General features: G+C 56.1%; 1 protein-coding gene across 7 annotated transcripts in view; it reads left to right on the top strand.

Moving 5' to 3' along the window:
- TTLL1 (TTL family tubulin polyglutamylase complex subunit L1) overlaps nt 1-13663 on the top strand; it is a 28430-nt gene extending 14767 nt beyond the window's left edge. For all 7 annotated transcript variants that reach the window (XM_087868645.1, XM_045779953.2, XM_087868642.1 and 4 more), the window contains 6 exons: nt 676-810; nt 1418-1526; nt 5571-5714; nt 7530-7616; nt 9769-9932; nt 13389-13663. In XM_087868645.1, coding sequence (XP_087724771.1) covers nt 676-810; nt 1418-1526; nt 5571-5714; nt 7530-7616; nt 9769-9932; nt 13389-13518 — 769 coding nt within the window. In that variant the 3' untranslated portion in view covers nt 13519-13663. The remainder of the gene's footprint in view (nt 1-675; nt 811-1417; nt 1527-5570; nt 5715-7529; nt 7617-9768; nt 9933-13388) is intronic.
- The last annotated feature ends 11582 nt before the right edge of the window (nt 13664-25245 follow it).

Here is a 25245-nt window from a genome sequence, read left to right on the forward strand (position 1 = left end):
GTATTTCTGAGGCAGCGAAGCATCTGCTTAAGATCTGGGCCCAGGGTATGTGGCTTTGAATCCCTGTCTACACTTACTGAGTACCTTTTGTTCCTATAGACTCGTACATGCTTCATCCGGGTAAACGGGGGACACTAATAGCACCATCTTCACGGGGGCAAGATGGGGACGAACAGGTGAATCCGTGTGAGGCACGTGGGAGTGTGCGCCATCAGTAGCAGGGGTGGCGCTAGGTGATGTCAGGTCAGGGGTCTGCCTGGGGTTTGAGGTCTCCTTGGAACTGAGGATAGCAGGCCAGGGGGTTTTGTCTGGGGCTCATGCTGGCTCTGAGGGTCCTGAACTGCTCAGAGATGCTGCAATGTGATCCTCTCCTGAAGGGCTGGTGGCTCACTGCCAAGGTTCCCAGGAGCGACAGGGCCACCTTCTCCTCGTGCAGGACATTTACATCTGAGTGCATGCTGCTGACCCCAACATGGGTCAGGCCCAGGGAGCACTTCCCTGGCGGGTTCCAGGGACTGCTGGCGCTGTCCTCTGGGGCGAGGGCACAGGCTTGGGGGCCCCTCCACGGATCCACCTGGCCCCCTTTTTCTCCCCCCCCCCCCTGCCTCTCACCTCACGAGCGGCAGAGGGCTTGGGTCTTTACCATCTAACTTTGACCTTCTCCGACGCGTTTAGGTTTGTGACTCAGTCCACTAAGGAGGCCTACGTGATCTCTCTCTACATTAACAACCCGCTGCTCATCGGCGGGAGGAAGTTTGACCTGCGCCTGTACGTTCTGGTGTCCACGTACCGCCCGCTGCGCTGTTACATGTAAGAGCCGCGGGGGTTTGTCTCGTGCTTCCACACGCCCGGAGTAGGCAGGTCCCCGGAGACGGAAAGCAGATCAGCGTTTGCCCAGCCCTGGCCTGGGGAGTGACTGCTAACGGTCACAGGCTTTCTCTGTGGGGCGGGAAGTCAAGTCGTCGCACGCCTCTGAGGGTGCCAAGAACCACGGAGCTGTGTGCCTTAAGTGGAGGAGTTCTGTGGCATGTGGGTTATATCTTAGCATGACTGTTATAAAAAAAGAACCATAAAAAATAAAAAAGCAGCTCTTTTAGAGGCTTAAAACCCAAAAAGGGGCTCTTTTAAGGGAACAAAGTTTCCATATATATATATATATATATATATACATTTTTTTTTTTTTAAGATTTTATTTATTTGAGAGAGAACACGAGCAGGGGGAGCAGCAGGGCAGAGCGAGACGCATTCTCCCTGCTGAGCAGGGAGCGCGATGCGGGGCTCGATCCCAGGACCCCAGGATCATGACCTGAGCCAAAGGCAGACGGTTCACCGACTGAGGCACCCAGGAGCCCCCAAAGTGTTGTATTTTCTTTACGCTTCTCCTCAGCGTGTTGCAGTAATCTAACTTCCCCCGTAGGTATAAGCTTGGCTTTTGCCGCTTCTGCACCGTGAAGTACACCCCCAGCACCAGTGAGCTGGACAACATGTTCGTTCACCTCACCAACGTCGCCATTCAGAAACATGGGGTAAGCACGTCCTTTCACTCGAGCTGAAGGAGGTGGACCCATTCGGTGGGTTTCTAGAGGGCAGGCGGCTACCGGAGTGGAATTCCAGACGCCCTGGTTCTCGGGAAGAGCGGGGGCTTTCAGTGTCCGGTGAGGCTGTCCCGGCGCATCAGCGGAGCCAGCCGCGGGTGGGGTGGCTCGCGGAGATAGAGAGCCCCGGGGTCAAGCCCTGCCTTTGTGGTTCCGTGACCTTGGGCGAGTTAATTTGACTCTCCAAGCCTAGCGTGGCTTTCTCATTTGTAAAAGGAGATAATGTCACTCCCTCATGGGAATGGTGGGAGGACACAGGAGAGGACACGTCCTCGGCCCTTCGTTCAGCGAGGACTCACTGAGTACCTGAGCTGATCCCATGCTGAGTGCCGGGGCGACACCGATGGGCAGAAACTAGCTCGGTCCCTCCTCGGGGAGCCTAGGCCTGTGGGGGGGAGATAGGCGTCGAGGAATGTGTAATCACAAACCACGGCGCAGGCTCTGAGGCTAGGGAGTGCACCGCTAGAAGAGCGTGGGGTGGCGGGGTTCCCAGTCCCGGGGGCTGGAGGGGCCTTCGGTGCGAAGTGGAGTGGTGCTTGAGCAGAGGCCTGGAGTGTGAGCAGGCGTTACCCAGGCCCGGAAAGAGCGTTCGGGCAGAGGGTATAGCGTGTGCCGGGGCCACCCAGCAGAAAGGAGCACTGCGGGGGCTGTGAGCAGGCCAGGGCGGCTGGAACCCCCAGAGCAGGGGTGGCAGAGTGAGGGGTACCTGGTGAGGCCAGCAAGGGCCAGGACGCAGGACATCGTAGGTTCTGTGTGGCCTTTAGGGTTTTACTCTGGTCCTAACAAAAATGTTTGGAAGGTCTCATGTCTTGATGAGAGATTCTTCTGTTTGGGTCTTGCTTGATTGGAAGCCTTGAGTACCTTGGTCCTTTTTTTAATGCAATTTGAGTGGAAAGAGGGTAAGTGTTGATAGAAAACAAGCTTTTTTTGAGCTAACCTACTGAAGGGTTTGGTCAGACCAGCCTGGGCTCCATCCCCTGTCCATCCCTTACCCTCTGTGTGACTTGGGCAAGTCACCCCGGCCTCCCTGGGCTGCCTCGTCTGCAAACGGGAGCCCTGGTATTACCCTGCTGGTCACCATTTACCGAGGGCCTTGACAGTCTTATGTGTGAGGCCGACCCTGATTCACTGCCCAGTAGCTTCCCGAGAGCAGACTGGCGAGCCTCACTGTTACACGTTCAAGGTTAGAGGAGCAAGGATGGCTTGGTCAGAAGCTTATTCATAAGAATTAGGAAAATGAGCTGTCACGGGACGCAGCACAAAACTTATAGCCATTTGGAGAAAGCTGAGCAATGACGTCAGGCCCTTTGTCACCAAGTAGCACAATTAGTGAGGTCTGGGTGTGGGCTGGGAGATGACAGTGCCGACCTGAGTCCGCTTGGTGTCCTTGAGGACAGCGCGGAGCATGTTGGCCTGCCAAGCCGCCAGCTGGGGGGGGTTGCTGGGGGCCACACTGAAATTGGGAGGGCTCCATTCGATGTGCCGTCTCAGGACACCAGTCAGCTGAGTCACTATTTCATCAATAAGAAACAGAAACCATTTTTTCTTAAATGCATGGAAGGAGCGAGCAGAAGGCAGGACTTTCAGCTTGGCATGTCTGCAATGCACCAGAAGGCTCTGTGTTTTCTTTGGGTTCTATTTGTAAATGCTTTGCTTGTTCACGTGAGAAAGTGCTTACTCTGAGAAATCCAAGTTTCAGTCCCGAGTAGAAGCCTCACATGGCTCAGTTAGGTTTGCCTGAAGGACAGGTGTTGTACTGGACACTGAAACGTTAAAGCTGTCTGTCGGGTGTGTCCACCAAGTGTCCCTGGGCCCAGAGCACAGCCCGGCGCCTAGGTCAGAGACCGCAAAGGGGCCTCTCCACCCTCAGGAAGCTCAGGGACCAGCTGGGGAAGCAGATCGCAAAGGACTGATGACGAGGGAGGCGTTGGGGCTGCAGTGGGGGTGCAGGAGTGTGGGTGGGAGCCCACCAGGAGGCAGAGGGATCCAGCAAGCAGAGAAGGAAATGGAAAGAGCAGGGGTGCCTCTTGACGTGGGCAGTGTTTGCAAATTGATTGATGAAGTATTCTGAGATAAATCTGATAAAATAATGTTCCTACGGTCCAAAAAGCGGAAGGCATCTCCTGCTGGCTTTTTTTTTTAGATTACTTTCTTATTTATTTGACAGAGAGAGAGACAGCCAGCGAGAGAGGGAACACAGGCAGGGGGAGTGGGAGAGGGAGAAGCAGGCCCCCAGCGGAGGAGCCCGATGCAGAGCTCGATCCCAGCACCCTGGGATCACGCCCTGAGCCGAAGGCAGATGCTTAACGACTGAGGCACCCAGGCGCCCCCATTTCCTGCTTTTTATACTTACACATGTGTAAGGCAGTGTTTTGTCGTGGATAATTTATATATCTAGAACTCTTTTTTTTTTTTTTTTTAAATTTTATTTCTTTATTTTTGTGAGGGAGAGAGGAAGCGCACGCACGGGTGGAGGGAAAGGGGCAGAGGGAGAAGCAGGCTCCCCCCTGATCAGGGAGCCCGGTGTGGGACTCGATCCCACGACCCTGTGATCATGACCTGAGGTGAAGGCAGACGCTTTGCTGATGGAGCCACCCAGGCGCCCTAGAACTTTTTTTTAAGTGAACTTTTCTTGATAGTGAAGAGACTCTAACAGGAAAAAAAGAGCTATTGCTGGGCAGCAGTGTGGTTTCCCTGTAACTTCTCTGGGTCCCTGTTTTTAGAGGTACAAATGCTGAGTTACTGAGAGTGCATTTGAGGTGAACACAGTTGGGTACCTCGTCTGGTAAGGTATCTTAGTGAAACCAATGTATAAATTCATCTTTAACCTCGAAGGGTATTTTTTAAAATTGGGGTTAATTAAAGTGTTGTTAATTTTTTGTTAATATGAAAACAAAGTCTATTTTGAGTCAGTGGTATTTGTCCTTTCTTAGGCTGGTTTGGTTTTAGTTCCCACTTTTTTTTTAAGAATTTTTAATATATTTATTTGACAGAGAGAGAGAGAGAGAGAGAGTGCGTGCGCAGAAGCAGGGGGAGTGGCAGACAGAGGGAGAGGGAGACACAGATTCCCCGCTGAGCAGGGAGCACGATGCAGGGCTCGATCCCGGGACCACGGGATCATGACCTGAGCCGAAGGCAGACGCTTCACCGAATGAGCCACCCAGGAGCCCCTTAGTTCCCACTTCTCTTTATACTTAGGGAAACGAAGCCTGGTCTCATAAACTTCTGATGTACTTTAGCATTTTCCAGCTTTTTGCCTCCAAAAGAAAGCATTGGGTAGAGAGTCCATGTTTAGGGTCCAAGGAATAGACAGAGCCGTGGATGAGGGTGAGAAAGCCGGGCTTGGGGGCCAGCTCCCTCTCAGCCTGGCTGGAAGCTCAGGCGGGTCACGTAACCCCTCTGAGCCCAAGGTTCTTGCCCCCGGATGGGACGTTGTGAGGAGTTACGTGTGTGGTCTTGGGCCACGGTGCCCGGTACTGGCGTGTGGCTTCTCTGCAAGCAGACTCGCAGGCAGAGAGAGTATGCAGGGGGTCTGCTGGGGCAACATGGGGGCGTCCAGACAGGGCAGAGGGAAGGTCGAGCTGGGACGCAGCTGCGGCAGGGCGCCTGGAGCTGGGTGATCCGCACAGCCACCCGGGATGGATCCGGGACCGAGGGACCCTGGCATCAGCCTGTCACAGGCTGCAGGCTGCCAGGGCGGCCATGACCTTGACTGGGCTGCTCCCGTTAGCCAAGGGCAGCTCCCAGAGAGGGTCTCCTCCAGAAGAGTGTCTTGGGCTTGAAGGGGCGTCTGGGCGGCACCCCACGGCATGCACGGCAGGGGATGAATTACTCACTGTGAGTGTGCTACTAGAAGTGAGTATTTTAAAACAGACCCCCGTCTAGGGGCCCCAGCACACGTTCTAGGGGGGAAGAGCAGGTGCTAGATTCCTCAGGGTGCATTGCCCGGGGCCCCGTGCCCCTTCCCGTCGCCAGGAAGACTACAACCACATCCACGGGGGCAAGTGGACCGTGAGCAACCTGCGGCTCTACCTGGAGAGCACCCGAGGCAAGGAGGTGACCGGCAAGCTGTTCGACGAGATCCACTGGATCATCGTGCAGTCGCTGAAGGCCGTGGCGGTGAGCGCAGGCGCGAGGGGGCTGGGCCTGCGCGCGCAGAGCCGCTGGGCCTGCGCGGTGGGGGTGCTTGTTCTGTGCCCAGTACTCGTCTTTACCGGCTCACCTCCCTCACGTCCACGAGTCTGCCGGAGGCCGGGGCAGTTTCGGGGAGGCAGCGGGGCCGGCTTCCGGCTCGGTGCTGCCCGGGGCACGCCGGGTGCTGGGCCTCCTGCGGCAGCCGCCGGCCCGGACGAGTCCTGCTGGGGTCCCCGGCAGCTCTTCTGTGCCACTGAGGGGAGGAGGCGCACTTTGGCGTGGGCTGACGGTCAGAGATGGCCTCGCGGTGGCCGCCTCGTGTTTAGGCCTCCCGCTCTGTGACGTCACGGACATCCGGACACCCACGCCTCCGTTTGTTGCCTCCAGTCTGCTCTTTGTTGGCTGGTTTGCAGTTTGTGTTTGTGTTTCGTTTTACTGTCCCAGAGCAGGTGGGCATCTGTTTTTGAGGCAAAGGAAAGAAAGAAACATCAGGCTGCCAGCATGTGGGCCGCTGTGTTCGGAGCTGCGCACGTGGGCTCCCAGATGCTCGTCACCCCGTGACTCATAAGCAACATGGAGGCTCAGCCCTGGAGCGAGGAAGTGCAGGGACAGGCGTCGGGGCCCAGGCCTGCCGAGGGGGCTCCCCACGGACTGGCCCACTGGCTGTGGGACCTGAGGGCACTCGGCGTGGTCTGGGGAGTAGGCAGCAAGTCCCGTGGAGAGTGTATGCCCAGCCTCTCGGAGCCTCGGAGGCCTTCTCTGTGAAATTGGGTGATAGTGGCGGGGGGAGTTGGAGAGTTGGCAACTTCCGGTCCTGCAGAGGCTGCTGGGACAGTGGTGTGGGCAGTGGCTGGGGGTAAGACCCCGGGCTCTCCAGGGATGTGCAGTTCCACTGACTCCCCTGGAAAAACAGCCCCTAATTCTCCGCTGCCCCCCTTGCCCCCCACCCCCCCCAGCAGCCTGGTTTTCCTCCAGCGGGTAAGGCTGGACTGGCCTGTCTCCCCGTAGGAGTTTCAGGTCAAGTCCAGTGTTTGAAGTAGAGTCCACATACCCACTAATGTGTAAAAAGGCCTCACTGTTGTGTCTGTGTGCCTCACTCACTCACTGTGGGGCACACAAGGGGCCCCGCGGCGCGTGTGTTGTGGCTGCTTGCTGGGCCTTCCCATGGGTTTTGATCCAGGCAGCCTGGGCAGGGCCTGGGAATCTGCATTGTGAGTGGCTAGCAGGGTTTTTTAATGTACCTGGAGAACAGTTTATGAAGTGGGATTGAACATTAAAAAGAAAATCCAAAAATTGTCGGGAAATGGATTGACTCTTGTCACAGAGAATGGAGGTTCATGACCTGGCAGCCCGCATCCTTAAGGGCCTGAGAAGGGCCTACCTGCCTGGTGGTTGACATCTTTGTGTGATGAGAGACTGCACAGGCCTTGACTCTGTGTACCGACCATGGAGCTGGACTTCTGTCCGCTCCAAGGACAGTCCCAGTGGGCAGAGATGCTGCCGATCTGATCAGGCCTCTGATGAGTGAGGCCTGGAGACCCCTGTGGTCGCTTCGTGACGTCCCCTCGGAGGCTGAGGGAAGTTTCCATGTCTGAGCCGAGGAGGGGGAAGAACCGGGAGGGATAGAGGGAAGCACTGGGGGTGGAGGTGGGCGCCCTGGTCTTGGCGGTGAGACCCCCGCATGCCAGCACCCAGCACTGCCAGGAGGTCCCGCCTCCCGACCGCCCGTGCCTTGGAGGGGGTGGTGTCGGCCGGGCCTGGGTGCGGCCGCCGTGCAAGCCGCCCCGCACTTTCTTGCAGCCGGTGATGAACAACGACAAGCACTGCTTCGAGTGCTATGGGTACGACATCATCATCGACGACAAGCTGAAGCCCTGGCTGATTGAGGTAACCGCCCGTGGGGCTGCTCGCCTGCCCGGCTGCCTCTGCCCTGCATCAGGCTCGGGCCGGCGGCAGGATGGGGCGGGGGCAGCTTTGTAATGTAACAGGGACCGGTGGTCTGGGGCGACAGGCTCGCTGGTGAATAGTGAGCACACTCCCGATCTCTCACCTCCGAGCCCAACCCACAGAGCCGGCTTCCCTCGTCCACACAAGCTGGGTGCCCTGGCGCCCCCGGGTGCTTCCAGACGCATCGTGCCCCGGAGGCCCTGCCTTGTCCTCACGGGGACATTGTTCCCATTCAGGAAAGGAGCTCCCAGACCCGGAAGCCTGTGGGAGGCAGTAGCATATGGTCCAGAGATAAGGGATGTTATCTTCTTCCGGCCAAGGCGTAGTTTGGGCATGGGTTCATGGGCCTGTGTCAAGGCATGGATGGGGTGTAGTGGTGGCTGGCCTGGTTGCACGCACCCTTTCTCTGGTGACAGGCCTGGGTGACGCTTGCCCCAGCCGCGGTGGGCACTGGCCTATGCACCTGAGGCCTAGACGTGGAGCCTGCCTTGCTGGGGTTGCCCTGCTTTGCTTTGTGGCCGGAGAGAGGAGCTCGGGCCTCAGGGGACACAGGGTCGGACAGGCCACGGGAATGCGGGCCGTCCGTTCCGTGCGTTTGTCTCCCTGCGTGTGCCTCTGAGCACCTGCGGAGGTAGACATTCGAGCCCTTTCGCTGCATCCCATTTTGAGACAGGAAAGCTGAGTCTCAAAAGGAAGTTGTAATGAGTGGCCCCTTGTAGGGAAATTCAGTGGGAGTCCTTACAGGAAGCTGCTGGGAGAGCCAGGTTATCAGAGAGCAAGCTGTTCCAGAACAGATTTTCCAGGTTACTTCTTATACTGCCCAAACTTCGTGCGCGCGCGGGCACGCGTGGGGATATTCGTAGATCCCAGGGATCTACGGATGCATATATAAAATATTTACGCGTTTTCTTTCTCCATTTTAGACGTCCAGGGCACTATCCACTGCGTTACAGAGCGTTTTTTTCCATTTTAAACAGAGTAACTTGAATGGAAGTCACGCTTTTCTTGATAAGCTAGATCTTAATTGTGGATATTACTTTAACATAGAACAGATCTTAATTTCAGCGTATGTGTAATAATCCTGGCATTGTGGTATGCTAGCGTGGTAATTCCAAGGGCGCCTGAGGCTCGTACAGTCCCTTTCACTGTTGAACGTTAGGACCCTGCTGGCGGCAGAGACGTGGAGCCTGGCAGTTTGGGAGAAACTGAACCACTTGCACGCTTGCTGCCTCCACTCTCCCGCGGCCTGAGGAAACCGCTAGCCAAGGTCATTGCAACGGTGCTAAAGTCAGAGTCAGCAGGTGGTGACGGAGGGCCTGCGGGACGCTCCGCACAGTAAATGACTGCGTTTTAACCTGTGGGCTTTTGACTGTGCTTAGCTCCTCAGAGGCCTTATGGCCTGGCCGGCCCGTCGGTAGAGCATCCAGCTCTCGATCTTGGGGTCATGAGTTCGAGCCCCACGTTGGGTATAGAGATTACTTCAAAGGGGGGGCATTACTTTTTACTTCAACCCCACGGTGCTACTTGGTCAGGGTAATCTGGTTCACTGCTTCTAGCAAAGCTTTCAGTACTTGGGACGGAGCTCCTCACACGGAGAGACACTGAAGTTATGTTTATGATCCACATTCGCTTAACATTTTTTTTCTAAAGATTTTGTTTGAGAGAGAGAGAAAGCACGAGCAGATGGAAGGGCAGAGGGAGAGAGAGAAGCAGGATCCCTGCTGAGCAGGGAGCCCAACATGGGGCTTGATCCCAGCACCCTGGGATCATGACCTGAGCCAAAGGCAGATGCTTCCCCGACTGAGCCCCCCAGGCGCCCCCTCACTTAACATTTTCATTTGTGCGATAAGTGATTTGCAGGTCATGATCCCAACCTGTTTTCAATATTATTTGTATTTTACCCAATAGCTAATGAAAGCAGATCCTAAAATGCTTCCCGTACAAAGTGCTTGGGGATATTAGAGACGAACAGTATGGAGTGATAGTTTGACCTAGAGCGTGTGGTAGCCAGTGGTTTTCCTCAGCAGCGCACGTGTTCACACCACGGGCATCCGGGATCCCAGTGAAGAACGCGGTTCCTTTCCTCTCATAGGTGAACGCGTCCCCATCCCTCACCTCCAGCACCGCCAACGACCGAATCCTGAAGTATAACCTGATCAACGACACGCTCAACATCGCGGTGCCTAACGGCGAGATTCCAGACTGTAAATGGAACAAGTCGCCCCCAAAGGAGGTTCTCGGCAATTACGAGATTCTGTGAGTTCGTGTGCAGCCTGGGCGGCCGTCCTTGTGTGTTTCCGATGGAGGGGCACCAGGGCCCAACTTAGATTTTCTGCGTGGGTGTGGGCTTGCCTTGTTTGGGCCGAGTATTTCATTTATTAATGATGTTATGGGATAGATCATGTTGCGGCAGAAAAACGGGTCTTAAACTGGGCCTTTGTCTGGGTCTTTCGTTTGATCCATACTGATGAAGCGTTGGCTGCCGGCTGGGCACCATGTGAGCCACTGGGGCAGGTGGGAGCAGGTGGGAGCAGGTGGGAGCAGGGGAGCTCCATGGCTTACCTTCTCCCGGGCCGCCGTGGAGCAGCGAGGCCCGGCTCACGCCCTGGCTCCACTGCTTGGAGCTGTGGGACGTTGACGACTTCTCTGCAGCTCTTTGAGCCTCGGTGTGTCCATCTTGAGTGGAGCTGATGCAGGCAATCTTACGGAGTTAGGAAGACGAGAACACTCATGATGGTTGCTGACAGTGGGGGCTGCCCACGTGCCTGAAACTGTGCTGAGCGCTTCATTTCCCCAGCAACCCCTGAGGTCATTACTGTCATTAGCCGCATCTCACGCGTGCGGAAACAAGGTTTAGAGGTACAGTGGCCTATTGGTGGTGACAAGAAGTGGGAGCTGCGTGAGAGCCTGTCAAGGGGGCAGTGGTTGAGCGACGTACCGTTGGTTCATACCATGGAATAGCAGGTGGCCATTGAAAACATGGCCCAGGAGCTCTGGCGGGGCCTGGGAGGCTGAGGGAGGAAAGCACGTTGCAGAAAAGGGCATGTGAGGGACGCGTGTTAGCTTGTCCGCGTGGATGCGACTACCGTGGGCGGCAAGGTGTGGAAGGGGAGCTGGAGAAAAGAGGAAAATAGTGCCCCACACAGGAAGGGGTGTACGTGTTGGTCACATTAGTCCTTCTGTAGAAGTAAAAATGGGAGTTTAACGTTTTAAGAAAACGAAGGAAGACATTTGTGGTGAACGTCACATGCCGCACACAGATCCCAGGCCCACGGCGTGGGCACTCGGCCTCCAGAGCCCATGGCTGACCGCCTTGCTGTCTCCACTGTGCGTGGCGTTGATGTGTGTGCAGCCCCGGCGAGGGTGGAGGGTCAACTCAGAAGGGAAGTGTGGGGGCTTCCGGGGGCGGTGGTGGGGGCTGCAAGTGTGACCACTCAGCATGGTGGGTGGTTTCCTCCAGCCACGGTCAGTGGTTAAGTGGGCTCAGTGCAGGGTAAGCAGAAGGCGGGAAGTGACCAGCTCTGGGGGCTTGTCGGGTACGGAGGAGAGTGAGAGAGGAGGGCAGTGTGAGGGGTGGGAGGGGATTGGAGGCCCTGGTGGTTGCGGGTTGTTGGGGTTGGGACACCAGGGAAGCGAGCTGGGAAAGAAGATGCAGAGGTCAGAGGGAGTGTCTGCAATCCGGGTTTTGCAGGGATTGTGGTTACTTAATGACAAGGTCTGGGGCTGTGGGAACGAGCCTGAGCTGAGGCAGAGGACGAGGTCATGGGGGGGCACGGGTCAGGGAGTTGGGGTCTCCTGTCTGGTCACTGCAGTGGCCAGCACTTGGGAGCCGGGGGCCTGCATCCTAAGGAATTAGGGGCAGTGCCTAGAGGGTTACAGGTAACCAGCCAAGGAGGGCGGTGGATTCTGCTGACCTGGGAAGGAAGTTTTGAAGAGGTGGGCTCCCTCCAGGCCCAGGGGCATGATGGGTGGGAGAGAAAGCACCCCCACTGGAGGGGCTGCAGGGAAGAGCCGGGTTTTAGCGCAGGAAGGTGCCAGGGATGTTCCAGGATGAGGTGGAGACCCGGGGCTTTGCCGGCAACGGGCGAGTTCTGAGTGCTTGAGGAAGAGCTTGGGGGTCAGACTGGGACGTGTCAGAGCCTCTGGGGGTGGCGGTGTGGGAGGTGCAGGGTGACGTGAGCCCGGACAGCCTGCGAGACAGAGCGGGGCGGAGCATGTGGGGCAGTCTTGGTCCTGCCTGGAGTGTGAGGGACTTGGTGGCTCTGTCTTCATCCCACCGGAGTGGTGGCAGGCTGGGCTGGCGGCAGCCCCTGGGGCCCTTGAGGGAGGGCAGCAGATGCTCCACTTCCGGTGAAAGACACAGAGGTCAGAGCCTCACTGCTGTTAGTTGACCAGCCGAAAAGGTGACCCCCACCCCCACCCACTCAACCGCCCTCTCCGCACTCCTGTGAGTAAGGAAGCCTCCAGCATAGAGCTGATCATTCCAGGCGCTTCCATTCAGGCCTCAGGGTCAGGAGTCCCGTAGTTGGCTCACAGGCGTGGCCTCGTGCAGCAGTAGCCAGCTGCGTGGGGGGGGAGGGCCTGGCTTGCCCCGGTGTCAGGTGCTCTGCCCTCCCCGGAGCGCTCACAGCGGGCTGCAGTGTGCCCGCAGCAAGAGGGGGAAGCTGGGCTGCCAGTTAGCTGCCCGAGGTCACACCGAAGGAGGTGCTCTTCTTGCCCTGATCGCCGTCCTGGTCTTCGGTTCAGCTCACTCAACGTAACTGAGCATCTCTGTACCTTTTGCGTTTGACATGAAGGGCCACTGAGAGGACCCTCAGTCAGGGCGTCGCCACCACATGACCCAGAGGAAGGAGGTGTCATAGGGAACAGAAATGCTTTTCACACTCCTGATCCACAGGGTAAAGCGGGTCCCAATTAGGAATCTGAAGTCTTGGGTTTTCCTTGATCCCACAGACCTTAGGACACTGAGTAAACCTCTCCATCTCAGATAGGAAGTGGGGATCAGTCAGGAGGGTGATGGGAAGTCACTGTGGGGTAGGAGACCCCACTGCCAGAGCCTGCACCTGCCAGGCCCTGCAGGTGGTGCAGGGACATTTCTCCACCCTCACGGACCCCACAAGAGGGGCTCACCGTGGCGAGAGAGGCCAGGGACTACCCAGATGTCCGAATCGGGCAGCAGCGCCCGAGCTTCCTGCTCCGTCCTGCACAGGCGGGCGCATCAGTGTTAGGGGGAGGGGCAGGGTAGGTCTCAGCTGGTGGGGGCTGGATCTGGCCTTCCTTGTGGGGTGAACCGCTCGCCTTATCTTGTCCCCTCCCCCGGGTGGGTCATTCACATCCCGTTCCCTGTCTGAAATGGGTGATACCTGCCCACAGATGCTGTGTATAAGTGTTTCCAGACGTCCGTTTTCTCCCTCACCTCCCTGGTCTCATTCATGTTTCCTCCGGGGTCACTGGCGATTTCCATCTGGTAGCCTTTATAAAGGGTCAACTTGCAGGAGCCGGGGACAGTTCACAGAAGTAATTTCACAGGGCTGTACCCGTATGCTCTGTGGCCTCAGGCAGGGTTTGGTGGGCTCGAGGCTGGAGGCATGCGGGGGGTGGGGGGGAAGCTGCTTCCTTGGGCGACGTGGGATTTGCCACACTGTAGCTCAGTGGCCTTGGCACTGCTGCCGCCGCTGCCGCCGAACCCTGAAGATGTTCCTCTGTTTCTAGCTATGATGAAGAGCTGGCGCAGGGTGACGGGGCTGACCGAGAGCTGAGAAATCGTCAGGGCCAGGCGCTGGGGCCCAAAGGGGGCCGATCCCGAGACTCGGGGAGAACCGTCCTCACAACCTGGAAGTGACCGCCATACGCGTGAAAGACTGCAGCCCGGACCCTGCCACATACTCACTGCACCTGGGCCTATTTTGAAATTTCCTTTTTCTAGAGCTTTTTTTCGCCTTTCCTAAGCCCTTTAAATAAATAAAGGCATTTCTTCGGAAGGTTAAGGAGTCTCTTATGAGGGAAAGATGCCCTGCTTCTCCTTTCCTCTCCCACAATACTTCTGGAACCAGATGTGTGGGGATTTTCCCCACGCCGAGCCATTGTGCGCTCCCCTGGCTGGTGCTGGGTGTCCTACGATTTAGCTCAGTTTCGATACCATCTGCCTGGCGATGGGAGTCTGATCCCACAGGTGGAGGGCTCAGCCCCGCGAGACTGCCCCTCTGTGCCCCCATAACCTCAGAAGCCAATCCAGGCTGTGTTGCATACTTCGGACCTACCTGCCCTAAGCTGGAGGCTCCTGCCACCTCTTTCTCAAGCCCCTCCGAGGGCTTGCTTCCTTTGCTAGAGTGGCTCACGGAACTCAGGAAAGCGGTTTCCCTGCTCGATTACCGATTTCTTATAAAGGATGCAACTCAGGCCTGCCAGATGGAAGAGATGCAGAGGGCAAGGGGCGGGGAGCTTCCATGCCCACTCTGGCTGAGCCGCCCTCCCAGCCCCTCCATGTGTGGACCAGCCTGGAATCTCTCTGAATTCCGTATTCCAGGAGATTGATGAAGGTTTCATTGCATGGTATCGGTTGATTAAATCGTTGGCCATTGATGATTGATTCAATTCAACCTTTAGCCCCACCTCCTCCCCAGAGGTTGGGGGGGAAGGCTGGAAGCACCCACCCTCTGATCCCTGGGTGGTCCCCTCGCAGCACCCCCCCCCTCCGCCAGGCTCCATGCGAGCCCCCAGCCACAGGTCGGCCATTAGCACCCACTGGCTTGGTTGAAAGGGGCTCATTAGGAATAACAGAAGACACCCATTTCTCCTTTACTCTCTGGAGCTATTTCAGGAACCGGGAACAAAACTAAATATGCTAACAAAAAGCTGTCCCTGTAGCTCCTGGAAAGGAAATGACAGGGATTTTAGGAACCTGTATGACAGGAACGGGATGAAGACCAAATCTGTATTTTTTATTATAAATCACAATGTCCCATTTCGGTTTCGTCAGGGCTGGAAGAACTGATTCACGAATATATGAAACTAGCTGTCCGCAAAGAGTCACAGTCGCAGCGTGTAATTTATTACGAGGTGTTCATGTTTTAAGAATATTGTGCTGACTTAAGAACGAAACCTGAATATCTTACAGAATCATGCTGCTGTGAGAAAACAAGGTATTTAACCTGACAGCTCTTTTGGTGTCGTTCCCTTTGACTAGACTATGATTCTGAGGAAGACCGGCCACTGGAAATGTGTGTCAGTAATTTATCCTGACAGAGGCCTTTGTCTCGGTGCTGTCAGCAGAGACCAGGTTCTGTCACTTCGGTTTTGTAGGTGAGCCTGTCAGATGAGCCCAGACGGTCCCCGCCGTGTGGCTCCTCTGACGTCAGCATCTGGGTTTGCGGCAGACCAGAGGTAAGCGTCGTGGGCAGCCAGCGGCCGGGACCAGCTCCTGGGGTGGTGGGCTGACGTGAAGCCGGCCTGGACACTGAGTGACCTGGAGAGAAGTACGGGAAACCCTGAGTCAGTGAAGCGTCTGCCTTTGGCTCAGGTCATGATCCCGGGGTCCTGGGATCGAGCCCCGCATCGGGCTCCCTGCTCAGTGGGAAGCCTGCTTCTCCCTCTGCCTGCCGCTCCCCCCGCTTGTGCTTGCTCATGCACTCCCTCTCTCTGACAAGTAAATAAAATCTTAAAAAAAAAAACAAACCCAAAAAACTCCCCACCTGAAGAAACAAAAAACCAAAAAACAAGAAGACCCCCCCTCCCCGTACCTGTTTGCTGTTACGACGTTAGCGGTAGGATTTCGTGCTCTTGGGGGTGTGCCGAGGACGTAGCAGACGGAAGTCGTTCTCGTACCCGTGTGTGAACCCACGTCAGGTTTGTGTGTCCTGTCGTGGGCGTCTGTGTGCTCCCTCGTGTTTAAGGACGTTTCAGTGCCAGTTGGGGAAAAGGACCTTTTACGCGGTAGGATAGAAAGGGAGAGAGGTACAGTGGTAATGGCACTCAGCCAGCACCCAAATGGTCGCAGTTCGAGGGGGTTTGTCCGCAGCGTTCACTCTAAGCCTGTGATCGGGCCACTTTGTGACCTGATTTGTGTGTACCTTTTGTGCAGCCCTTGATTCGAGGTCTAACGTTGATGGCGGGTGTGGCTTTGAGTTTGAGTCAGACCTGGGCTGGAGGCCTGGCTCCACCATTTATTAGTTTGTCCCAAGGCTGTCCAGTGGATCTTTGGACCTCGGCTTCCTGGTGTATAAAAGGGGACTCATTATATCTGCTTCAGAAATCACCAGGGCCGCAGCCCCGGGTCCGGCCTGCCCCGCTCGCACCATGGCTCTGACTGCGTGGCCTGACCCAGGAAGGGGTGTAATCCATGTGGCAGATGGCCTCCACCCCTGGCTCCTGAGCATGGCTCTTCCACTCACTACGTCCTGCAACCCAGCTTCTCAGTCATGTTGTTTTCGTTTTGTTCTCCGTGTATCTGGGAGCAGGGTGGAGTCCCTGGCTGGGAACGTTGACCTCAGTCTGAGCACGAAGGGCAATGTTGTCACGTCAGGGGTGAAGTTGTTAGTTTGCCGACGAGCGGGTTGCTAGGGGAGAGCGAGTGTCTGCTAAATAGATTTCTGTCAAATATTGACTGTTACATTAGTGATGTCATGTTCTGGGGCAGATGTTTCCTCTGAACACTTCCAGAACACACATAGGCGGGAAGTGTGCGATGTCCGAAGCAGGCCACGGAAATTCGTGGATTACAAACGCCGTTCATCAGCTGGGTCCAGCAGTGGTCCCCGTTTGGAATCATCCAGGATGCCGCTTTCTGCTTTCTTATCAGCTCCCATTATTTTTTCCCCTTTCGGGGGCTGGAAGGGCGGGTTCCCAAAGTCTGAGGGTCATTTTCACAATGGTTCTTTTTTCGTTTGATTTGTTTGATTTTTTCCAGAGCACGTCTGTCATTTGCCTGCTTCCCAAAGGGACTGCTCCCCCAGTATTCCTTGGTGGGTGCTCAAGCCAGGAACCAAAGTGTCTTCCTAGATGTCTCCCCTCCCCACCCCACGGTCCTTAAGACTGGTGACAGCCTCCTCACTCAGCCTCCTTCTTCCCCTGGGCCTCCCCCCTGACCCCTGCCGAGCCCCCTCCCACCCAGTCAGGCTTCAGCCACAGGCCGGCAGGGTGTTTTTTTGACTTGTGGCCATTTATCCCCAATGTGCGGTTCAGTGCCCTCCCCAATGGACAAAGCCTCTTGTCCTTGGGGGGATTCAGGAGACCCTCCGTACACGCTCTGTACACCAGCCCCAAACTCACCTGACTCCCCCCCACCCCCGGCCCATCCATCTTCCTCCGAGTACCGTTTCCAGCCCCGCTGCCTCTCCGAGCCAGCCAGCGGTGGTGCTTCCTCCCAGCCACCCGGCCCTTGGTCTCCCCAGCATCAGGCTGTCAGCCTCCCGTGGGCCAGGGAGGCAGCTGACGTTCTGCTGCGGGGACCCCGGCCAGCCTGTTTTTGGGCCCAGCATCTGGTTCTGCTCAGCACCTGCTCGGTGACCGGGCACCCACAGGGCGGCCGCTGTGTCATTTAACAGGTGCTGTGCCCAAGCAGGGTGCCCTGTGGGCATTTCAGGATCCTTTGTGGGACAACAGGAGCGTCGGCCAATTTTGTTTCCTGTTTCTCATTTGGGAAGATGATGTATTATGTCTTCTGATTTATCCCGGCCTGAACCATATTGTATCTCATATACTTTTAAGTTAAAAATAGCATTTCCATACTTCCGTGCGTGGGAGCATTCAAAGTGGTCCGTCTCCTATTCACTGCCCCCGTGGCTGGTGCTCCTTGAGCGGAAGTAGAACCTGGGGGACCTCCGAGTCCCCTGTAGGGAGCCACAGGCTTCCCCTCCCTGCCATTTGTCCACAATTTTTTTTTTTTCATTTTCAAGTTCAGCTCCCTTGATTTTTCGCCTGTGAGCACACTGCCCGGTCGCTCCAGTCGGAGCCCACGTTCTCGTTCCGGGTCCTCGGGTGGATCTTCAGAGACAGCGAACTCCTGAGCAAAGCCTCCTTCCAGGGTTCAGGAGTGAGGAAGCTGTGGCTTGGACGGGGCCTCAGAGGTGGCCGGGCAGATGGCCCAGGTGGCCGTGTAGCCCTAGCAGAGGCGTAGCGGGCCTCACTCACCACCACTGCCAGCAGCCTCTTGGGCAAGGGGACCAGGCGTGCCCCACAGACCTATGGTGGCAGGGGCCAGTGGGACCCTCGTGGCCATCTGCACTGGGGTGCCGGAGCCTTGGCCGGGATGGTGGCCCTGGGGGTGGCAGCCGCTGCTTCCTTGGAGCACCTGACACCCGCTGAGTAGCCCCCGGGACCCACGTGGGGCTTCGAATCTGGTCCCGGGGTCTGCTTCTGCGGGGACGTCCTCTTTAGAACCTCAGCCTCGAGGGACATCAATGACGAGACTTTTCGGTGGCTGCGGTGGGTTGAATAGGGCCCCTCCAAAATTCATGTCGACCCAGAACCTCAGAATATGACCTTATTTGGAGGCAGGTCTTTGTAGGTGTAATGAGTTAAGGATCTCAAGACGAAATCCTCTCAGGTTTAGAGTGGACCTTAAGTCTAGTGACTGGTGTTCTTATCGGGAGAGAGGACACAGACACACAGAGAAGGCCACGTGAAGACGGAGGCAGAGATGGGTGATGCAGCCACTAGCCACGGAGCGCCGGGCAAGCCGGCGGCCACCAGAAACTGGAAGAGAGGCAAGAGCAGACTGTCCCCCAGAATCCTCCCTCAGCAGGAACCTACCCCGATTATACCTTGATTTCAGAACCCAGGCCCCCAGAATTGTGAAAGAATAAGTTTCTGTTGTTTCAGGCCACCAGATTTGTGGGAATTTGTTACAACAGCCCTAGAAAACCAATAGGGGGATAAGAGAAGAGAGAGGTCCGGGGACCTGGCCCACTTGGGGACCGGTGACACACCTCGTTCTCTGTCAGGTTTGCCGCTGCAGCCCACCTAGCCTCACAATGAAGGCTCGCGGCGCGGGTGTCGTCTGGAGTGTGTCCTTGGAGAAGGGTCATGCGTCCTGCCTCCTCTCTCCTAGGCGTCCACTTCCCCACCTGGTGGCCCCGGGCCCAGCCCTGAGCAGCCCTGGTTCTCAGCTTAGCTCTCACCTGAGTGTCCTGCCAAGTTAGACGCTTCGGAGGAAGCCAGAGTTTTCTGGTAATTACCAAAAAGGTAATGTGATCACTACATGTGAATGTGATTGCTACGGGTCGGGGGGGGGGGGAGGCTCCTGGCCTATGTGGCAGTAATGGCCCCACGACGCCTGTGGCCCGTACAAGTCCAAGTGCCGCTGGTGTCTTTGTGCCTCTGGTGGGTGATTCAGGGCCGTTCTCAGTGCTCCCCCCCCCACTTCCATTCCAGGCGGGAACTGAGTCTTCGTGATTTTTGTCTCCTGTATGGTCCCCAGTGTCACCTCTGCCCCCGCTCATTCCCCTGTCCACTGCCTCCAGCCAATCTCCCCACCCCTCCCCCAGAGCTGCTTCTCCCAAGAGCACACCTGAAGGGTCAGGTGCTGGTACCTGGATGCCTCCTGGGGAGAGGGAACCGTGGGGGCTGTCTCCTGCTGGTGGTCTCTCCTGCTGTGGCTGAGGACTCTGGGCAGGCCCCGATCGCCTCAGCTCACACCTGGGCCTGATTCCCATTCTGGCTGGAACAGCCAGCTGGACAGGCACCGAGTTCCAGGTGTACCCCCCCCCCCCCCCCGAGCAGAGCCCTGTGGCTGCCTCATTCATGTTCTGTCCCTGCCTTAGACCCTGCTGGCCTGGGTGGTCCACAGACAGATAGCCAGTGGTGAGAAGACGTCTTAAAATGTGGGCACCAGGAACTGTTCCAGCTGGAGAGACCAGAGGACTTCTGTCCTCTGACACTGTCCCCGAGGAGCAGAAAGTGGCCTGGCAGCCAGGGGTGGGCCCAGCCTTCACAGCTTGGTGTCCTCACCTGGAACCTAAATGAGAGCACAGAATATCAACACCAGACAAGGCCACTCGGACTGATAATCGAGAGAAAGACAAGACCTCTCGGTCATCACTGAGCACAGATGACAGCGTGAATGTCGTTCAGGCCACGGAATGACCAAATCTCCCCGGCCTGGCTTCCTCAGTCCCAGCTCTAGCTGGCTTTAGGCCCTGTGGACTAGGGGTTATTACTATTATTTTAAGTAAGCTCTATGCCCAGTGTGGGGGCCTGAACTCACGACCCCAAGATCAAGAGTTGCATGCTGTACTGCCTGAGCCAGCCAGGCGCCCCTGGACGAGGGTTATTGAGATGCCCCTTCCTGACAGTGTCCAGTCTGGAGCAGAGCCCTTCCTCCTCAGGATCCCCGTACCCCTTAACACTCGCCCAATACCCTGTAAGTCCTTTCTAACCCTCTTACTGAGCGCCCCCCGCTGCCGTGGGGGCTCTCCCTCTAGGCCCCGGGCGATCACCCCTCCAGTCTTGGTGGGGAGAACACGAGACTATAGAGAATGCATAAGGCTTTCATTATGGCGGATTTCATTCATTCCGATGTGGCTAAGTGTTTGACTTCTTCCCCAAGGTCGGCAGAGGCCCTGTTTAATCTTGGAGAGCAGGTAAACCCATTTTTCTCTCAGCCGGTGCTGCAGGTGGTGAGTGGTGAGGGAACAACAGGCGAGGGGCTCGCTGGCCTCGGGCTCCTCTGCGCAGGAACTCCACGCCCCCCCCTTACTGTGGGGGAACGCAGCCGAGTAGTTACTTAGCTCACAGCTGGTTTCCTCACAAAGTCGTAAGGCCTATTTAAAAAAAAATAATAAAAAATATCCCAGCCCCTAATCGGAGAGTCACAGGACGCTGCCCAGTCCCTCACTGCGGGTGGGGGAGCTTCCCAAGGTCACACAGTTGGTGAAGGGCAGGGGCTCCACTGGGACCTGGCAAATGTGACTTCCAGCTCTTTCCAGCCCAGGGTGCCATCTGCTCTGGAGGCTGTTTTGACAAAGGAACACCAGGTCACTATGGCAGCGGGACAGTATCCAGGGACTGAAACGAAAGATTATCACTGACAAATGCTGTCACTCTCCATAGGTAAGGGTGGGATGTGGGAAGCTCATAGGGAGACTGCAGGGGGTAACGGAACAAGGACAGCATCTGGCAGCAGAAGAACCAGCTCTCTCCAGGCCCTTCTGCTTGCTCGCTGTGTGACTGTGAGGAAGTCGCTTAGCTTCTCTGAGCTTGGTTTCCTTGTCTGCGGGGTGGAGCTCATAACCTGTGCCCGCCTACCTCACATGGCCATCAGGAGGAAGGGAAGGGAATAGCTGTGAAATTGCCAAATCACTAGTAGTTAACATGTTTGCTACATCTTTTGTTTTAAGAATCGGTGGCTGCCCTCAAGGAATTCACAGGCTGGTTCTTGTAAAGACAAGGCATGTGAGCAATGAAAAAGACAGCATAGGCTCAGTGCTAGAGAAGTGGCGTGGGGAGCACATGCTCCAATAATGGTGATCTGGGATGGCTTCCTGGAGGAGGAGCAGCTTGAGCTGTATCTTAAAGAATGAGTGGAAACTGCATGGAAAGCAGGGGAGTAGTGAGGGGTAATTTCAGAAAGATGGTTTGGGGCCATATTATGAAGGATGTTGGATGCCAGGCTAAAGAATTTGGATCAGTTCCATAGGCACTAGGGAGCCATTGAATGTTTTTGAGGAGCGACAAGATTAGTGTTGAGATGTGTGTCTGGGGGGTGGTTCGAAGGATGATTGAGGTGAGAAGAGGCTGGAAGGAAGCACAGCAGTGAAGAGCTGAGGACGTGAACGCAGGCTGGGCACTGACGGTGGGCAGGTGGGAGGGTGGGGGGTGTGGAGGGAGTGGCTTCTGCTCACCTGGGACGGAGAGCATCAGAGCCTGGAGCAATTCTCAGTTGCCCAGCAGGGGGCGTATGTGTGAAAGGGGTCTGAGCCTTGAAAGTAAGCGTTAAGAAACATTACAAAATCAAGTTAACTCAAGTACAATTGACCCTTGAACAATGCGGGTTCAAACTGAGTGGGTCCAGTTATAGATGAATTTTCAACTGCATGGTAGGAGGGGGGTTGTCTGCACCCCCAAACCCCTGCATTGTTCAGAGTCAACTGTACTTTCCAGGAGATGTTCAGTGAGGTCCTGGTATGCATGGCCAGGAGGTAACACTGCTTCTGTGCCACAGTTCTGTGCAGGCAATAGTGAGAAGGTCACTGCTTTCTGAGTCCTGGACTAGTTAAAACAAAATCAGAGCTTTCAGGGGGCGCCTGGGTGGCTCAGTCGGCGAAGCGTCTGCCTTGGGCTCAGGTCATGATCCCAGGGTCCTGGGATCAGTCCCACATTGGGCTCCTTGCTCAGTGGGAAGCCTGCTTCTCCCTCTCCCTCTGCCTGCCGCTCTCCTTGCTTGTGCTCTGTCAAATAAATAAATCTTTTTTTTTAAAAAATCAGAGCTTTAAGAATGAGAATGAACCTTAAATAGGAAACCGGGGATGTACTGTATGGTGACTAACATAATATAATAAAAAATCATTAAAAAAAAAAAAGAATGAGAATGAAAGTAAATCCATAGGAAAGCTGACTTAGAGGCAAACTCTTGTTCATCCACGGGTGTCCGAGACACAAACGTCTCCCCCGCGAGCGGAGTTTCCCGCTTTTCCACCGAGCCATCCCTACATTGGAGGGGCAGCTGCTGCTTGATCCGTGCTGGGCGCTGGGGCTGGCGAGAAGTGCTGTGACCCAGAGGGCGGGCCCTGAAGCTGCTCAGGGAGGTGCCGCAAAGGGCCTGGGGGAGCTGCGTGTGCGAGAAGCCAGCCCTCCGGGTTGTGTCTGGACCAGTGCCCAGGATTAGGGGAGCCCTGTGAGCCGCACCGGGCTTTGGGAGGGCTGGCCGCTAGGCCTGGGTGATTTCTCTGGGGTCTGGAAAGAGCTCTGAGGCTCCAAGTGGGCCCCTCACCCAAGCTGGCCCCGTTGAAACCGAGCAGAGAGACTTCGAGGCTGAGTTGCTGAGGTGGAGGCCCCTTGAGAGAAAGACCATTGAGCTTCAAAGGCCGAGGTCTGGGGGCTGCCCGGTTACTTTCTTTCCCTAGTACCGACTGTTCAATTCTTCCTTCCTTTGCACGAAACACCTGCAGTCTCCTTCCTCTCTGTGCTGTTAGCCTGAGCTATCTAAGCGTGGCTCCCGGTGCCTACAACCAATAGCGGCCTAAACCGTAAGAAGGTCACTCTGGTTACAGCTAGGAGAACAGATAGGAGAATTGTCACCTAGACAATGGTCGGTGGTAGCCTGGAGAGAGCAGAGATGCTTAGAAGTAGGGTCGACAGGACTTGGTGCGGGGGATGAGTAAGGAAGTGGGAGAGAGGTGTCAGGGAGGATGCCCACGTTTCTGGAAGGTTCTTTCATGGCAGGGGCTCTGCAGGGGAGCAGGGCTCAGAGGAAGGAGGACCTTCAGGCTTAGAGACGTCGAACGTGAGGAGTCCTAGGGACACACTCATGGGCTGTCCTATTAGCAGTTGAGGGGCTGAGGCTGGACTGTGACACAGAACTGAGGGCCATCAGTAGAGAGAGGGGAAGTCTACCCCAGCAGGTGGCCTGAAGGCAGAGGTCAGCCGTCCCAGGCTAGCCCACAGGAACAGGCAGGGTGCAGCATCTCACGGAGGCCAGGGGTGAGCGCTCGTGGGGTCACGGAGCTGAGACCTGGGGGTGCCCTGGGACTTCACAACCTGGGAGTGCAGGGTCACAGCATGGCAGGGAGACCCACGAGGAAGTGGATCAGCCGTGTAGACGAAGTTTTTCAACTAGGGAGATGAGGGAGAGAAGAGAGTGGGAGCGTCCGCGGGGCTGCACGCCCAACTAAAGGTTATTGTTTCAGTGGCTTCGTTCATTCATCGCACCAGACTTACTGGACGCTGCCTGTGCGCCTAGCCGCTCTAGGGGCTGGGACACTACTAAGAACGATGGGCCCGTCCCTGCCATCAGGGAGCATCAAATCCAGCCAGTGCTGGCGGAGAAGGCGCCGCATCGAGCAGTCGTACTGCGGTGTAACGTGTGTACCATCAACACTCATTTCAAGCGTACAACTCAGTGATTTTAGCAAACGTACAGAGTTGTGCAACCGTCGCCACAGGCCAGTTTTTCTTTTTCTTTCTTTCTTTTTTTTTTTTAAAGATTTTATTTATTCATTCGACAGAGAGAGACAGCCAGCGAGAGAGGGAACACAAGCAGGGGGAGTGGGAGAGGAAGAAGCAGGCTCATAGCGGAAGAGCCTGATGTGGGGCTCGATCCCATAACGCCGGGATCACGCCCTGAGCCGAAGGCAGACGCTTAACCGCTGTGCCACCCAGGCGCCCCCACAGGCCAGTTTTTCTTAGAACATCTCCGTCCCCCACCCAGATCCCTCGCACCTGTTGGCCATGACTCCCCATTCCCACCCCCAGCCGCTGACCACCGCGCACCTACTTTCTGTGTCTACAGATTGGTCGTTTCTGGACGTTTCGTGTAGATCCTACCCTGTGTGTGTTTTCGCATCTGCCTCCTTTCACTTGGCATCACGTTTCTGAGGTTACGGCACGTGCCGGCCCCTCGTGCCTTCGCCCTACCGCGCGCGGGTGGAGACGCCACGGTGTGTTGACCCACAACGCCGCTAATGCGGGCGTGTGAGTTGTGGTCACCCCTGAGCCATCGTGAGTGACGCCGCTCTGCGTATTCGCACACGGTCTTTACGTGGAGCCACGTTTTCCTTTCTCACGGGTGGACAGCGAGGAGAATTGCAGGTCACAGGTAAATAACTTTTTAAGAAGCCGCCAAACTATTTGGCAATGCAGGTTGGTGCCGTTTTGCAATCCCACCGGTGGTGTGTGTGGTTCCCCTTTCCCCACCTCCTCGCCAGCTCTGACTGTCTGTCTTTTTAATGGCAGCCGTCTTGGGTGGTTCTGAAGTGGCATCTCCCTGTGGCTTTGATTTACATTTCCCTGATGACTCATGACGTGGAGCATCTTTTCCCGGGCTTACGGAGCATGCGTAGCTCTCCTCGAGAGAAACCATATGAAAGGGATGCGTTTGTCACTGCTGGTAGGAGATGGTGACTTACCTTTAATTCTGTGGTGGAAGGTTCCATTGACTCTTCCATGAAGCCTTTACTGACAGCTCTTGTCTACACTGGTCTCTCCTTCTCTTAAAATGTAAAGCATAAGTCAGATCATATCTGAGGCCTAATGCCCTCCAAAGGAACTGCTCCTGGAACTTAGAATAAACTCGAGCTCCTCGCCTCTCTGGCCTCGTCTCCCACCACCCTCTCCCTTCTGCACCTGCTCATTTTGCTGGAGCCACAGCAGCCTCTGAGTGCCTCAGGGCCTTTGCACTGGCAGTCCCCTCTACCTGGAATTCTCTTCCCCTTGTTCATTGCGGGCTGGCTGCATCTCACCGTTTGGGGCAGCCTGGCCCTCTCCTCTTAGAGAAGCTTTCCTGACCGTCCTTTCCTGATGAGTCTTCTGTTTGCTTCAAAGCGCTGCTCACTGTCTGGAATTATCTTAACCAGGTGTTTACTTGCTTTTTTACTTTCTCCTGCACAAAGCCATCAGCAAGGGCCACCCCAGCCTT

This window comes from Ursus americanus, chromosome 17 (assembly GCF_024610735.1).
Source record: "Ursus americanus isolate L20-20 chromosome 17, mUrsAme1.1.p, whole genome shotgun sequence".
NCBI lineage: Eukaryota > Metazoa > Chordata > Mammalia > Carnivora > Ursidae > Ursus > Ursus americanus.